This window comes from Dendrobium catenatum, unplaced genomic scaffold (assembly GCF_001605985.2).
Source record: "Dendrobium catenatum unplaced genomic scaffold, ASM160598v2 original_scaffold_211366, whole genome shotgun sequence".
NCBI lineage: Eukaryota > Viridiplantae > Streptophyta > Magnoliopsida > Asparagales > Orchidaceae > Dendrobium > Dendrobium catenatum.
The window spans coordinates 785,572-800,318 of NW_021529777.1; the positions used below are offsets into that span (position 1 = coordinate 785,572).

Genomic DNA, 14,747 nt, shown 5'->3' on the forward strand with positions numbered 1-14,747 from the left:
TTTTATTTGAAAAGCATGAAGCCTATGATTGATTTTAAATTGTTTACATTTTAATGGGTAGAAAACTTAAGTCAACCGCTTTAAAAGTCTTGGCCACCCAAAGCAAAACAAGAGATAAAACTAGGAAAAAACATGCATTTTTTATTGCACACCCAATAAACAATCAACACATGTATACTTATGTAAATTAACAAAAAAATGTTAATATCCAAATTATTACAACCAAATTTGGCAGCTAAGTTGTCTGTCATTATACAACCCAATCAAATCTTTATTTACAGACTCTTACTTGTGGGGGTCTTCAAGCTTCGGCTTCATGGTAGTTCTTGGGCTTCACCTTTAGTAGGTGCATCTTCTTGATCCACCTCTCCTCCAACTAAACCCCACAAGTTGAACATACAACCTAAAATCTAATAAAATATATTTAGAAAACGAAAAGATTCAAACTGACAAGATAGAGGGTTAGGAGCATGTATTTATATAAAGCATGAAAAAGTGCATATCCAAAATTATTTAGCACTTGAAGTGTCAAGCCACTGCTTTTATCTTATTGGAACATCTCCTTGGGGAGTTTAAGGAACACCTGCCATTCAAGCGTTTTTTATTTATAATTTATTGCATCCTTTTTTGGACATGACCACCTATAAGAAGAACATGCATATATATATATATACTATCCACTTAAGACCAAATGCCCACAATACAGACAATCCAAAGATAATTATACCACATCATCAAAAACATATGTATAAAAAGAAAAATTCTAATCCTAGCATGTCTAGGGAGCTACCAAATGCCCACAATGCAGACAATCCAAAGATAATTATACCACATAATCAAAAACATATGTATAAAAAGAAAAATTCTAATCCTAGCATGTCTAGGGAGCTTTGCATCTAAGTATGTGAGGTTTGTTTGGCATGTCACATTATAGAAGATGTTTTGGTGAAATAAATATCACTTAGAGTTTGGGTCTAAGAGAAAGACGTCCAACATGTAGCTTTTGGGCTAGATGTTGGAGAATTCTCCTTAGCTTTTGGATTAGGGGGAGGAAAATTTCCCACAACTTAGTGGTCGGAGGAAATGAGATGAAACCTATCGCTTTGAGGCTAAGGAGGTGGGTGTTTGCTTTTGCTTTGAGGCTAAAGGAAAGGAGAGAAGATATTTAACATATGACTTTTGTTTCAAATGTTAGAGATTTCTCCTTAGCTTAGGAGCTAAGAAGAGGAGAAAATATCCTACATCTTTGGGGTTGGAGGAGGAGAGGAAGCCCATAACTTTTGTGCTAATGTTGAAAATCTTCTAATGCATTTAGAGCCCATAGAAATGAGGGAAGATTTGTACCTTTTAAGATACAAATCAAGAGGTCTCCTTGTATTTGTGTATTCAAAGATAGGGAGACACTTGTTTAGTTTGGATTAAGCAAATGAAAGATGAGTCACCAATTGATTTTGGCTCAATAGGTGAGGATGATTGATTTGCAATTGGGGTTGCAAATCAAGAGGAATTATCTCTGTTCAATGATGGATGTTTGGTTTGCTAAGTGTAGGTAGAGCAAACATAGAAAAATGATATGTAGATTTTGACTTCAAATAGTGGATTCTTTGGACTTTTGGGTGTCCAAAGAAAAGAGTTATTCATCCAACTTGGGTTGGAAGAACAAAAGGGAATATATGATTTATATTCCTATGCTTAAGATAGAAATATTTGTTGATTTTGGTTAAAAAAAATAGACGATTTAATGTAGGTTTTATTTACTTAACGTGTGTTAAGTAAATGCAAGAATCTCCTACAACCTTTGAGTTATAGAAGAAGGGAAAAATTGTGCAACTTATAGGCTACAAGTTGGAGAAATTCCTTTGAACATTTGACGTTCAAAGAAAGGAATGTTCATTCGTCTAATTTTGTGTTAGAAGAATGAGAGGATTTTCTACAATTTTGGCTTGTAGAGAGCAAGAAGATGAAATTTGGATATTGCAAGCTAATGAATATTCTTTGAACATTTGGTATTCAAAGAGAAGATGTATGTTCTCCCAATTTAGGTTGAGGAGGATGAAAAAGGATTTGAATGTTCTCCTACAATCTTGGCTTACAGGAAATGATGAGGGATTGGAACTTAGAGGTTTCTAATTAGAGGAAACTCTTTGAACATTTGGTGTTCAAAGAGGGACAACCATCCATTTAATTTAGGTTAAGTGATTGGAGGAATAAAACTAGGATTTGAAACCTATGTTTTGGAAGGATTATTCATTGGTTTTATGCTCCAACGAATAAGGTAGAAGAAACTTAAAATTTGGTTCCAAGTTCAAATGATTCATGCAATGATGTATTTGAAGCTTTGGGTGTTTCAAAACAACATGCATGACGAAGGATATTTGTTCGTTTTGTGTCTCTACAAAAGAGATGGAAGAACTTTGATTTTGGTTCCAAGTTGAAGGGCATGTAGCATATATTTAGGATTTTAAGGAAATCCAAAATACCACACAAGAAAGATTGAATGATGATTGTGTATTGATTTTGGTATCAACAAACAAGACAAACATTTAGGATTTGAAAACCTCTATATGAGTTTAGAGGTAACGAAAGAGGAGATGGTTTGTTGGTTTTTTGTGGTCTAACAAACGAGTGATTTGGTGATTTCCCTACAACTCTGGGGTTGAAGGAAGAAAGAGAGGGAACCTAAGCTTTTAGGCTAAGGAGCAGTTAAAGGATTTCTGCAACATTTGGTTTGTAGAAGGGGAAGAAGAAAACATAACTTATGGGTTATGAATTCATGGATATTCTTTGAACACTTGGTGTTCAAAGAGAAAGGTGCCACTCACTTAATTTAGGTTAAGCGAATGGAGGGATTTTTTAAAATTTTGAGTTGTAGAAGAAAAAGGAGAAGATGCAAATTAGAGGTTGCGATTTAGAGGAAATTCTTTGGATATTTGGTGTCCAAAGAGAGGTGTACACTTGCCTAATATGGATTTGAGCAAATGAGGGGAAATATCATTTGTTGGTTTCTTTCTCCAATAAATGGGATAAGGGAAACTTGGAGTTTGATTCTAAGTTTAAGAACTTGCAACATGACATGCTTAGGATTTTGAAGAAATCCATAATACAAAACATGAGGAAGATTGGTGGTAACTCCTAAGGGAGGCTAAGAGTCATGCAATGCATCATTTGGAACCTTGAGGAGATTCCAATATCACGCATGAAAGGGATGGAGAGTTGAATGTTCGTTGACGTTGTGTCTCAACAAATGAAATATAGGAATGAGCCTAGGATTTTGTCCTAAGGTTTCTTTGTGCTCTTTTGGGCTATTTAAAGGTTATTTAGATATCTCCATGCGAGCTTAGGAAGCAGACAAGGATATCATTTGTTGGTTTTATGTCTCCAACAAATGTCTCCAACAAATGAAATGGAAGAACCTAGAATTTGGCTCTAAGTTAGGAGCTTGTGAGATAGCATGTTGAGCATTTTGAAAAAAATCACAACACCATACTCATGGAGATCAATGATAGCACCTAAGGGATGCTATGATTCATGTAATAAAATGTTTGGTGCCTTGAGGATGCTCCAAACTTTATGCATGAGAGGGAAATGATTTGTAGTTCCAAAACTACAAATCAGGAGGTAATTATCGAGTTCATTACTCAATGATGCAATATCATCTACCTAGGTTAGGTTAGGAAAATTTGATAGGCTAAGGTTAGAATCTTATGCCTGAGGATGACTATTCATTCGTTGATCTTTGTGTCTCAACGAATGACTGATGAAGCTTAGAATTTGGCTCTGAGCTCCAAAATCTACATGTAATGATATGTTTGGAACTTCGGAAGAAATCCCTTGAACATTTGGTGTTCAAAGAGAGGTGAATATTCTCCAAATTTGAGTTAGGAGAATGAAGGGAGAAATGGTGGTTGTTTGTTAATTTTGTGTCAACAAACAAGGGATGAATTACTTTGGATTTTTCTAAGATCCAACGACCCATGCACTATAACATTTCGAACCTTGAAGAAGCTCCAAAAGTCATGCATGAAGGGATATTATTCATTTGTTGATTTTATGTCAAAACAAGTGAAAGAGGAAACTTAGGATTTGGTCATAAAGTTTGATAGCTCATGTAATAAAGTGTTTGGAGCCTTGAGGAAGCTCTAAAACATCACACATGAGGGAAAAAGAGGGCTCTCTATTTTGATTTGAGTGTTTTGAACTCATCATAAAGAGGGGAATTAGTTCCTATACCTTATAGGAAATTTTAAAATCAATTTTGTATGATCTAAATAACCTAGAGGTGTGTAGGTGATTTGTATTTAGGAATTTCACTTCAACCTTATAATTTGAAAGTTACATAAATAGGATTAAATAACTCTAAACACGAGGGTTCATGGGCCTTTGAAGGACCAAACTACATCTCAAGTTCATTTTTGAATTAAATAAGCCTATTTAGTTATCTTCCAAACTTTCACAAGTTGAGGATGTCTTAAACAAGTGATGGTTGTCATTTAAATGCTCTTAGTTTGATGAAGATGATGATCATGAATTCATTTGAAAATATGCCTTGCCGAACTGCCGCCTCTTCTCGATCTTCTTAAACCGCACGCAAGGGGAAGTCAAGTCACTTGATCTGATGCCAGCATTACGCGCGCACAGGCTTTGACCTCTTCCCCCTCTTGGCTGGACTACGAACCACGCACGGATAGAGATGAATGGTTATATTTCTCTTGTTTTCTCTTGGCTTGGTCGGACGCACGCAAGTAGAGGAAGACCTCAGCTCTCACCCTCTGGCTCTTCTCGATTGAATACATGCCTGTAGCCGAACGAAGGTAAAAACTTCCATGGACGCATGCAAAAAGCCTCCGCTCCTCTCTACCTCTCGGCTTTATTCTCTTGGGCACAAAAGGCTAGAGAGCGCTGGGATGTCTGTCTCACCTTCTCTCTATTTTCTCGGGCACGGAAGGCAAGAGGAAGTCGAATAGATCGCCTCTCTTCATCTCCCACCTTCTCAACACTTGTAATATAGGACTGAGCTACCTGAGACAATTTTCTGCTGTGATATCCCTGCCAAAGCCTCCCAAATCCTCTTCAAACCGAGGCAATCATGCGACGGAGGCACTGTTCGGGATTTTCAAGGAAGTTATAGCAGTTTGATCAACTTCTTTATTTGGGAAGTTAATTGAAACAGAATTTGATAAATTGGGTTGAAATTGAGCCAGAATTGGAATCGATTTTGGTCGATTTGGGGCCGAGTGTGTCCGATCAAGCCAATTTTGTGAATTGGACTTTAATTGACATCGATTTGCGTCGAATTTGACTCGACGAGGCTAAATGAAGCTCAATTGGGTTTGGGTTGGAGTGATTTTGGGTCGATTTGATTTTAATTTGAATAATTTAGGGCCCAATTTAGTTAAATTGACGCTCAACGACGATCGATTGAGTCGATCGAGCGCGATCGACTTCAGGCGTGCTCGAATCGGCTCGATCGGAACCAAGTCAATATGAAAAGCACATCAACACATTCCAAGATTACTTACAATATTTTTGAACATAAGGTTGTAGAGTTCTTTTGTGATACTCTCTGGAAGTTGATATCCTATTGGCACTTATTGAGTATATGCTAATCCACTTTCCAATTTCTCTTTAATATTATGTTTATTCAGTTTTGCATGCTTATTATGATCATATTGTCTGGATTATGAATAATGATGATAGTAGATTTATTGTCATAATATATCTTCCTTGACTATTTCCTTTTGTTTTTTAAAAATTCCAAAATGATTTTTAACTAAATAAACTTGCAAATTCCTTATGCAATGACTCTAAATTCAAATTTAATGCAAGATTTTGAAACAATGCGTTGTTTTTGTCCTCGATGTTATGAGATTTATTCCAAAAAATGTCTAGTACTTGGTCACTAATATTCTGTCCACTGTTGTTGTTGCATAATATATCCTAGTTTACCCTTCAATCTGTAATATTTCTCATTTTTTTATACTAAATACTTTTAGCAGGACTTGATTTTAGGTATCTAAGAATTTTATAAGTAGCTTGAAGGTGAGACTCTTTCTATTTATATATGAATTGATTGATGAGACTCAATGTGACGTGAAAAAGATCGTTTTTCAAACTAATCTTTGATAAAGACCCATGTCTACTTTTCATTTGTCTTCTACTTTCAATTTTTGACCTGGTTTAGTTGGGATTTCCCAAGGTTTGTAATTAGTCATTTTTTTTCTTCTGTTGAACCATGATATATTTTTGTTGTTAGAGGAATATTCCTTATTTTGATTAACTTCTATTCCCAATAAGTATTTTAGTTTACCTAACTCTTGCTCTCAAACAAGCTTTTTCTTATGTGACTCATTTTTTCTATTGTCATCACTTATAATAATTTTAACATTAACATATATGATGAGAATTCTGATTTTACCATCAACGGAGCATTTTATGGAGAGGGCATGTTCTCCTTGATTTTATTTGTGTCTAGTTTCTTTCCTAATTTTTTTGAATTTACCAAACCATACCCTTGGAAATTGTTTTAGGCATATGACCCGTTTTTCCAATTTGTGCATTTTGTTCTTTGTGAAAGAACTATCAAATCCACATGATATATTTTTGTTGATAGATGAATATTCCTTATTTTGATTAACTTCTATTCCCAATAAGTTTTTGAGTTTACCTATCTCTTGGTCTCAAACAAGCTTTTTCTTATGTGACTCATTTTTTCTGTTGTTATTGCTTATAATAATTATAACATCAATGAGCATTTTATGAAAAGGGGATGATCTTCTTGACTTTATTTGTATCCACTTTCATTCTTAATTTTTTTGAATTTGCCAAACATACCCTTGGAAATTGTTTTAGTCCATATGACCCTTTTTTCCAACTTGTGCATTTTGTTCTTTGTGAAAAAAATATCAAATTCATGTGGTGGATTCATATAATCTTCTTGAACATCTGAATGTAATAAACCATTTTTACATCATATTACGGCATATGCCATTCACCATTAGCTGCAATAAAACTTAAGAATTGTATTTTATTCTTTTTTGCAACATGAGCAAATGTTTATTGGTGGTAAAATAAAAAATATTGAGTATATCATTTGACTACCAATCTTGTTTTATATCATTACTGAATTTCATTTGCTCAAATTTTTACCAAAAAAAATTAATTTGCATATTACTATTTTTTTCCCTTTTGGTAGTTCAATTATTTCAGAAATATGATTTTTTTTCCAAGAGTTTTTTTTTTCTTTTGTTATAGCTTCCTTCCAATTCTTGTTTTTAGGTGCCTCAAATAAAATTTGTGGTATTGTAATGGAATTAGAGTAATGTTTATAAGGAAGGTCTTATGTGTAGTAAAATAATTAAAAAGATTTGTTTTAGGAGATGGGATATAGAGGAGAATGTATTGTGATGGTTTGATCATTATTACTTATTAATGGTTTCGAGTCTAGAGCTTATTGAAGATTTTGGCTGGGCTTATTCCTTGTTTTATAGACTTTAATGGGCATTGTGTTTGGATTTGTTGGAGTTTGTGTTGTAGCAATTTCAAGAAGAAATATAATGGTTTTATCTAACTTACTTTTTAGGGAGTTCTCTCCATCAAGATGAGTTTGATTATAAAAACTTTGCTTTTCATTAAAGGTGACATCTTTTAAAATAATTTTTTTTGGAGATAGGATAAATACACTTGTCCCCCCTTTTTAAGGAGTAATGCACAATAAAGAAATATTTGTGAATTCTAGGGAAAAGTTTGCCCTTGTGTTGTTTGTGGATGTGGATATAGGTATTACACCCATATATTTTTAGAAGAATTTTTGATATTATGTTATTTGTGGGGAAATATTTAGCCAAATAATTTATAAGACTTTTGAAGCCAATCATTCTTTATGATATTCTATTGATTAGATATGTGGTAGTTAGGGTTATTTTTTCTTAGTTTTTTTTTTACACTTGATTTTGGGAGAGAAAAGTCCCAGTGACTTTCGAAAGAGGTCAATTTTCTCTTTTTGTCATATCATTTTTGGGGAGCATCAGGACAATAAAATTGGTAGATGATATATTCATTGTGAAAAAAAGATAATAATGTATGATTAAATAATCGCAAGCTTTATGTGTCTGAATTACCTGCATGGAATTATTTTTGTGTCATATTAGTAAAAATGAGGAGAATAATATTAATATTGGATTTTTTATTTTTGTTTGACAAAATATACCCATGTCATTCGAGTGCAATAATTAATTAAGGTGATAATTTGTGTAGCTTTAGAAATGTAAGGGATTTTGGAGGGTTCTCAAATGATATAGTGAGCAATTGAAAAATGAGTAGATGATCTAGAATCATTTTCAGGAAGAACAACACAATAATGTTTGGCAATTTTACTGGTCTCATAATGAAATGAAAACTTTTCTTATTTATATATAAAAAAGAGAAAAATATATATATTGTAGAGTTTTGACAGAGGGATTTCCTAGCCTATCCCAAATGTTTTTTGTTTTGATGGTGGAAATAAAGGGAAATGACAATTAGTTCCTGTCTTCAAGAAGATATAACATATTCTTTTATTTTACTTTCACACTATGCTTTCCTATATTGAGATTCTAAAATAGGCAATGATTAGAAAAAAATAATTACCTTGAAGTTTGGTTTTTAGTGATTTTATGTATTGGTAGAAGATTAATTGCGAGATGAGGTATCTACAAAATATTGTTTTGGATAAATGTAGAGGATGTTGAAACATTTTTTTGATTTGTAATAATTGATAGATAACTAGCAGATACTTTTATTTTTATTTTATTGTTGTGGTAGAGTTTGTAGTTTTGAAAAATGTTGGTGGTGTTGTTTAAATGGTAGGTGGCTCTTGAATTTACGATCTACGTGTGAGGGGGAATTATTAAAGTCACTAAAATATAAGGGTTAGAAGTAATTCCATTTTGATCTAGAGAGCATGATTTGGATAATTTTTCTAGAGAGTTGAGGAGGTTCTTAAGTTTGCCAATTTATACTAAATTCAGCTCTTTTCATTCCACAGGGTAGATCTACTCTTTTTAGTGACAATTATTTCCACCATAGCTTTGGGGCTTTCCATGCAGTTTCTAGTATTTTGCTTTGATGTGTCACTCCCTCTTGCAATAGTTATACCATGGATTGCCTCCGAAAGAAGGCTTTTTCCCTTCTTTAAGGAAAGAGCATGTACCAGTAGGTCCTTTACCATGGGGATTGGAGCATCGACATTACCATTATTCTCTTTTTTTTGGCTCTTATGAGAGAAAAAATCACATTTAGTTATGGTCAATTTTTTTCTGCTTAAGATTTGGACACAAATTTGGTTGACATCATTGTTGAGTCTCGTAAGGAATTCAAATACCGTTTCTTTTTCTACAAACTGCTCGAGAATTATTGCATCATTAGTAATAGTCTAGTTCAAATTAATAAACCTTTATTACATTAAAGTACTCAATAAGAAGAATGTTATCTTGTATGGTTATTGAAATCTTAATTTTGATCTTGTAAATTAGGACAACATACTTCATTTTTGAGTATATTTGTTTGACAGCATCCCACGCCTCTTCTACAGTGGAGAGAAGTTTATATGGCTCACTGATTTTAACATCATAGCATTTCAAAACTTTTTTGGTCATGGAATCCGCTTAATCTTGAAGTAGAAATTCTGTGTCTTTTGGCGTTAGAGGAGGATTCTCAAGAGGATAGATTTTTACCTTTCCTTCACAAAGGTCTTCATAGTTTGTGACCATTTAAGATAATTTTTCTCATTCAAGCAATATGAGATTTATAGCCCTTGGAGTTATCCTTTAGTATGATTATCATCATTTATGATGGTCAATTTCTTTTATAAGGGAAGTCGAAGAAACTTGCAATAATGATGAGAAGGAAGAATCTCAATAAGAAGAGAAAGAAAAAAAGAATTAAGGTTGAAAGATGGAAATCCTAACCTCTGTGATATCACATAGAAAAGTAAATATGAAAATCACTTGGAAATTTATTGCTAGATTCTGTACGAAATATGGAAGTATTTATTTTCTTCTCCAAAAGGCTTACAATGGAATTGAATCAAAGCTATTTTTTAAAGAAAGGCCTTAAATGGTGCCGGTGGCTAGAATAGGCAGAGGAGGCAAACGAATTGTAATTGATGGGCTATAAGAGGATCAATTTAAGGGTTAAACGGTTAATCTATGTATTCAGGAATCCCTATCAATATCAGTTTATTTGTGGGTCCTATGATCCTTCAGCATCTGCCTTACCTGCAGTATCTACTTGTTTGCAGATTTTTTCTGCTGTATGATTGATGATTATGCTTCCACTTATTTTCTTTTGGATTGATTTTGATGCGTTATTTAAAGTTTTTAACTAATTACTCTTAAATTTAATTAATTAACTTTAGAATTTACTCACGTTTGCATAATTTTCTTTTTCTGGTAGAGAATGATGGCACTCTATGTTGCTTCTCACTACAAAAATTCACCAAATGACTTGCAATTAATGGCAGATGCTCCGTCACATCACTTGTTTGTATTGCTTGGTACATCATTACCATTCGTCTTTGCTCTTTCTCCTATTATGCTATATGTAATTATGATTGTGAAGCTAATCAATGTTATTTTGTGTGCAGGTCCGGTTGATGAGTCAAAAAATCAGCTCCCGGATATTCTCTGTGTGATTCAGGTTTATTCCAATGCTAATCTCCATTTTCTGAGATGCGTATAAACGCATAATACCTATTTTTGACACCCGTTATCCATGTTGACTATCTATTTTAGTAATCTAAAGCGAGAGAAAACGCTTGGATTTTATGATTTTCTTTAGTAATACCTATAACCTAAATAATTCACGTACTACCTAATTTTCCCAGCTCGAAGCATAATGGCTTACCTTTATTTTTAGAATGGCTTTGAGCAAGCAGTGACCTACAAAATAACTTTGCAGGGAAACTTTAGATAGTTTCCTTATAGGTGCTTGCTTAATTTGACCATCTGATGTAGACAAAGGGGGGGGGGGGGGGGTGGGGTGGAGAAGGGGGGGGGGGGGGGGTCAACCCATGTCCAAAATAATATGAATTTTGGCTTCCCTTGAGTCTACTAGCTAAATCAAAATTGAGCTGAAACTTTAGCTCATTTATGAGCTGGTCTTTAGTTCACTTATTGAACTAAGGGTTAGCTCATTATTAGCTATGATTTTAGCTCATAGTTATCTTTTTATTAAATGTATTTTTATGCTTTTTATGTTTTTAATGTTTTAAGTTATGATGTCTCTTGGAATTCCAAACCGGCTTTTGGAATTCCAAGATTTGCTTTTTCCCATGCGTGGCTCCTTGGCTTCCACCATGGCTTTTTTGTATTTTGTGCTTTTGCCCCTTGGGATTCCGGCCGGCTGCTGGTTTTTCGCGCCTGGCTCCTTTCCGTGACCGTGACTCCTTGGAATCGTGGGGCCTCCTTGGCTCCCGCGGTTGCCCCTTCGGTTCCTTGGCTTGGGTGTGTTTTTCCGTGCAAAGCATTTGGGATTAATGCTTGTGATGTTTAGGTTCTTGTGTTAATTAATGTTAGTGTCTCTTTGTATTCCCTTTCATACCTATATATATGGGGGTATTGCATTGTTTTAAAAAAGTTGAATAAAATGTGATTTTTGGAAAAGCTATAACCTGAGGGTTTGCTTTGGAAATCATGCGGGCTCTTTCCACCCTTCTTTCTCATCCCCTCCGGAAATCCTGCGGGCTCTTTCCAACTTTTCTTCTCGGGCTTCTAACCTATTTCGTCTCTCCGCAAGTGCCACTCCACCTATATCTTTCTTCCAAGTGCAGCAACTTTAGGGTGTCTTTTTATTTTATTTGGAGTCGTTTGTAAGAGTTTAAGTTGTTGAAATCATCATTTGTAGTTTTAATTTCCGCTGCTTAGTCTTATTTAAGTTACCTCTTCTTTTTGAGGTATTTTGTGTCTTCTTTTTTTAGAGGAAGTCAATTTGTCTTTTCGTGATAAAAAAATATAGGGTCCCCTATATTTTTTGGCGCATCACCATCACTCACAATTCATGAATGTAAATCTCGGTAGCTTCGGGTCTAGAAGCTTTGTTTGGGGTAGTTTTTTTGTTGTTTAGCTTTTTAGACCGTAGTTACGCTTCTTTTTGACTACTAGTACTTCATTGTGTTTCAGAAAATTTTATGATGAGAAGCTGCTTTTTACAATCAGATCCACTAGAATGTGATTACTCTAAGAAAATTGATGTCTAATTTTTTTATAACTGAAAAATATTTATAATACCTAAAAAACTCTGCAACTATCTTAAGCTACAACCACTCTAAATGGGGCCCTTTGTAAATGATCACTTTTTGGTACCTAAATAATATAATGCTCAATTATCAAACATCATCTTTTAACCAGCATTTACATCTTGTTCATGTTCTGCCAACAACAACAACAACAACATTAAGTCTTTGTCCCACTATGTGGGGTCGACTACATGAATCCTTTTTCGCCATTGTGTCCGGTTAAAAGTCAAATTCTCATTTAAATATAATAAAGAAAGATCATTTCTAATATGTTCTGCCATTGGAGAGAAATTCTCATACCTTTCACATAACTTCATTTGCTAACTCTGTTATACGGAGATCAGGGATTCCACTATAATTTAATCAGGCTAATTCAAAATATTTAAATAAATTTGTGATGCAGACAACTAGATAGAAAAACCAAAAGGGAGAACACAAGGGCTAGTAGAACTTTTCTCGATTCAAAATTTAGAAAGCCAACACCAAATAAACCTCCAAACAAACGAAAGTTAGACAAAACGAAAATTAAAATTTAAAATAAAACAAGCTACCCTCAGAACAACCGACTAGCGGTCACCTCACATGCAACAAAATAGTAGGTAAAATAAAAGAAGTGCTTAAGGATATACAAACCAAGGGTCCACCACAACTACTAGAGCCAATGTCCACCACAGAACTACTCCGGCAAATGCTACCAAACCGGCCAACCAACACCTCCAATAACTTGAGAAGAAAGATACAAGTGGAGTGGAAACTTGTGGAAAGAAGAATGAGATAAGAAGCCCAAGACGAAATCGAAGAGAGGAGAAGAGAAATGGAATAAGCTCGCAAGCTTTCCCAAGAAGAAACCCTCAGATTTTTAGAGAACTTTGCTCAGCAAACAACAACCTCCAAATGCTTCAAAACATCACACATATATATAGGTGAAAAGAGAAAGCCAAACTGCCCCATCCACCTCCAGCCGAACCAACCAAAAAAAGGGAGCCAAAAGACCAATAGGCAACGCTTGAAACAGCAGCCGAAGGGACCACATGGGGGACATGAACGGGAAACCACATGGAACAGCAACAGCCAGCCATGGGATAGGAGCCAGGCGGAGAAACCAAAAAGCCAACAGAGAGGGAAGAACCATGACACCCATTTATGAGCTGAAAAGGTAGCTGAATGAAATAATAATGAGTTGATTTTAGAAGAAGAACACATCAGCTCACCAAAAGGGGAAGCTAACCCGAGACAACCAAGCCCAAACCGAGAAGCCCAAATCAGCCTAAGAGCCAAGGCACCAAAGTAGCTAGCACACCCAAAGAAATACATGTCCAAAGCACTACCTACTCATGATCATTGGTTGCCTTCCATCATAGGGTAACATAATAAAAAACAAAAAATAAATATAGCATTCATATTACAATAATACTAAAAAAAACTGAAATTTGCATGCATCAATTTTTAGCCAATTAAAGCGTTTCCACTAGCACTATGAGATCGAACTTGTGGTTCAAATATATCAGAATCTATTTTAAGTAGAATAAAATGATGAAATGAGATAGCTTTTGGACAGAAGCACATTTCCTTAAAATTTTCTATGTAAGTTGCAATACTAGTCGCTCCTCAATTAGTCCGCAGTTTTTAAATGAATTAATTTAGTTGGAAATAAAAGTTCTGACCGAATTATTATTTATATATTTTAGCTTAAACGCTTGAAAGAAGTTGCTGTTGTAATAGGTTTTGAGATTTTAAGCTCTTTGTCGAAGAAGTTGGGATCAATGGTTCATAAATGAGGATTTTTTTATTGTCTTTCTTATGTTATGCTATTTGTTTGTTTTATTTCATCAATTGTTCATGTTATTAATTTTAAAATATGCAAAACAGTTAAATCAAACTGCTTTAGTACTTTATTAATTACTGTGTTATACTTTCAAATTGATTTTTCATTTTAACTCAAGCTGTCAAATAATCGGGGTTTTTAATCAAAGTCAAGTTTCTTTACTAGACTTCAATCGAAATCAGACTTCTTTTCTAAAAAAACTTACATGTTATCAACTATAGTTGAGCCTCATTTTCTGGGCTATGAAACAAATGTTTTTTCTTAGCACTCTTCCTAAAGATGTATTGTATTGCCATTTTTTTTTTTTTTTCATATTTTAATTTCTAATATGCATAATATAATAAATTTTTATTCATTTCAACCAGATTATTATATTTCTTAAAAAATAGGACTAAAAATATTGTAATTGATTTATGAGAAAATGATCAAAACGATTCCTTGACCCTTTATGAAAGATCAAAATAATCTCAAACTCTATTAAAGGACTATTTTGATCCCTTCGACTCAACTCTTTAAAGAGGAATCAAAATAGTCCCATCATTGGATTATTTTTATTCCTTTTTATGGATTTGAGATATTCTTAAAGAGGACTCAAAATAGTCAAATCATTAAAGATATGTATGCAGGAATTATTATTTGTGTTCAAACACA

At 34.1% G+C, this 14,747-nt stretch overlaps 1 protein-coding gene across 2 annotated transcripts in view; it reads left to right on the plus strand.

Annotated features, from left to right (window-relative positions):
- LOC110092608 (RNA cytidine acetyltransferase 1) overlaps positions 1 to 14,747 on the plus strand; it is a 102,119-nt gene that overhangs the window by 48,704 nt on the left and 38,668 nt on the right. For both annotated transcript variants that reach the window (XM_028692485.1, XM_020817239.2), the window contains exons 14-15: positions 10,432 to 10,531; positions 10,622 to 10,674. In XM_028692485.1, the coding sequence (XP_028548318.1) occupies positions 10,432 to 10,531; positions 10,622 to 10,674 (153 nt within the window). The remainder of the gene's footprint in view (positions 1 to 10,431; positions 10,532 to 10,621; positions 10,675 to 14,747) is intronic.